At 60.2% G+C, this 1,826-nt stretch overlaps 1 protein-coding gene across 1 annotated transcript in view; it reads left to right on the top strand.

Annotated features, from left to right (window-relative positions):
* The window catches only part of SOX13 (SRY (sex determining region Y)-box 13), a 5,334-nt gene that overhangs the window by 928 nt on the left and 2,580 nt on the right, over positions 1–1,826 (top strand). The window contains 5 exon segments of the mRNA XM_010154488.1: positions 129–217; positions 544–716; positions 1,365–1,433; positions 1,604–1,718; positions 1,798–1,826. The exon segment at positions 1,798–1,826 is cut by the window's right edge and continues 18 nt beyond it. Coding sequence (XP_010152790.1) covers positions 129–217; positions 544–716; positions 1,365–1,433; positions 1,604–1,718; positions 1,798–1,826 — 475 coding nt within the window.

The following is a 1,826-nucleotide window of genomic DNA, read 5'->3' as shown; positions in this document are numbered from 1 at the left end:
TTGGGCCCCTTGTTTTTTTTCCCACGCTGTGGGATGCAACGAGCCACATTGTGCCATCAAGCCTTGGGCTGTACTCACCTTGGTGTCCTCTCCCTGCTCTGCCGACCCCGGTCGCTGCCGGCACGGACAGTGATGCCGACCATCGAGAAGTTACTGTCCAGCGACTGGAAGGAGCGGCTGCTGGGCCGAAACACCGCTGAGTCCAAGGAAGTGAAAGGTGAGGTCTCCCCCTGGTTCTCACCTCCTTCCTGTGCCCTGTGCCCGGGCAGCTGGAGCTGGAAACACGGTGTTTCCCAGCTCGGCAGGCGGGAATGTGCCCGCAAGTGTGTGTATTTAATAGGGATTTCTCTCTTTTTAAGTAAAACATTAGTTTTATTTCTGGGGGTTAAGCATTCCTGATGAAATCTTGCCTCTGACTGCTCACGGGGGTCTTTATACCCCTCCCCAGCATTAGCCACTCCCTGGCCATGCATCACCCACCAGCACCCAATGGTGATGGTGATGCTGTTTGCCCCTGACCCGCAGCCGCTTGGTTTCTCCCAGGAACCCAGGAAAGCCTGGCAGAGAAGGAGCTCCAGTTACTCGTCATGATCAACCAGCTCTCCACGCTGCGGGACCAGCTCCTGACGGCGCACTCGGAGCAGAAGAACAGGGCAGCCATGCTCTTTGAGAAGCAGCAGCAGCAGATGGAGCTGGCACGGCAGCAGCAGGAGCAGGTGGGCTCAGGTCCCCATGGGCAACCCGCTCGGACCAAGCATCTGCCAGGGACCATCCATCCCTTTGGGGACCCCTGGCCAGGGACCATCCATCCCTTCGGGAATCCCTGGCCGTGGGTGCAGGACCAGGACAGGGTTCCCCTGGGAGTGGTGGGGAGGTGGCTTTGGCATCGGTGGGACTTTGCTGTCTGCCCAAAAACCCTCACGGTTTCTGTGCCCATCCCAAAGACTCCCCATCTCACTCCCTGGTGCCAGGAGGATGAGGGTCAACGGAGAGGAGATTTGCACGCCCTGAAATAATTAAACAACTCCAGGTCCTTCCCAACTGTGCTCCCTTTGCTTTCAGACACCCTTTTTTCCTCTGTTTTAGTCCATTCAGTGCTAAGGGCAGGGTGACACCCTCTGGCATACCCTGGTGTGGGGGGTCACACCATCCCTCCCACCCTGTTTCTCTCCCCGTGCCCTTTGTGGTGGCTCAAAGGCAGCTCAGCCACCACCTGCCTGCCCTCCCCATGGCCCTTGGGACCCCCCAGGCCCCTTGTCTCCGTTTTGCTGGGGTTGGGCAGCTCGTGCTGGGCCACAGCCCTGCAGGGGCCAGCTCGGTGCTGCCCTTGATGCCGCTGAGCCCCACTGTCTCCCCTCTGCCAGATCGCCAAGCAGCAGCAGCAGCTCATCCAGCAGCAGCACAAAATCAACTTGCTGCAGCAACAGATCCAGGTAACACAGATCCAACACCTCCCCGTGCCCCCCTTGCTGTGCTGGGTGACTGCAGCCCCTTTGTGTGCCGGGCTTGTGTTCCCTCCCCAGGCCAGGGAAGGGGATGGCAGGTGCCTGCAGTGTCCCACAGCGGTTATCTGGTGTCTGCTTCTCTCCCCCTCTTCCCTCAGCAGGTCAACATGCCCTACGTCATGATTCCTGCCTTCACCCCCAGCCACCAGCCCCTCCCCGTCACTCCCGACTCCCAGTTAGCGCTGCCCATCCAGCCCATCCCCTGCAAACCAGGTGAGCGAGGTCCCTCAGGACTGTCCCAGCCCTGTGGGGTGGCCTTGTCCCCCAACCCCTCTCCCTCTCCTCCCTGCAGTGGATTACCCGGTGCAGCTCTTGCACAGC

The sequence above is a fragment of the Eurypyga helias genome, unplaced genomic scaffold (assembly GCF_000690775.1).
Source record: "Eurypyga helias isolate BGI_N326 unplaced genomic scaffold, ASM69077v1 scaffold19876, whole genome shotgun sequence".
Lineage (NCBI taxonomy): Eukaryota > Metazoa > Chordata > Aves > Eurypygiformes > Eurypygidae > Eurypyga > Eurypyga helias.
This window is presented reverse-complemented; position numbering and strand designations above follow the sequence as displayed.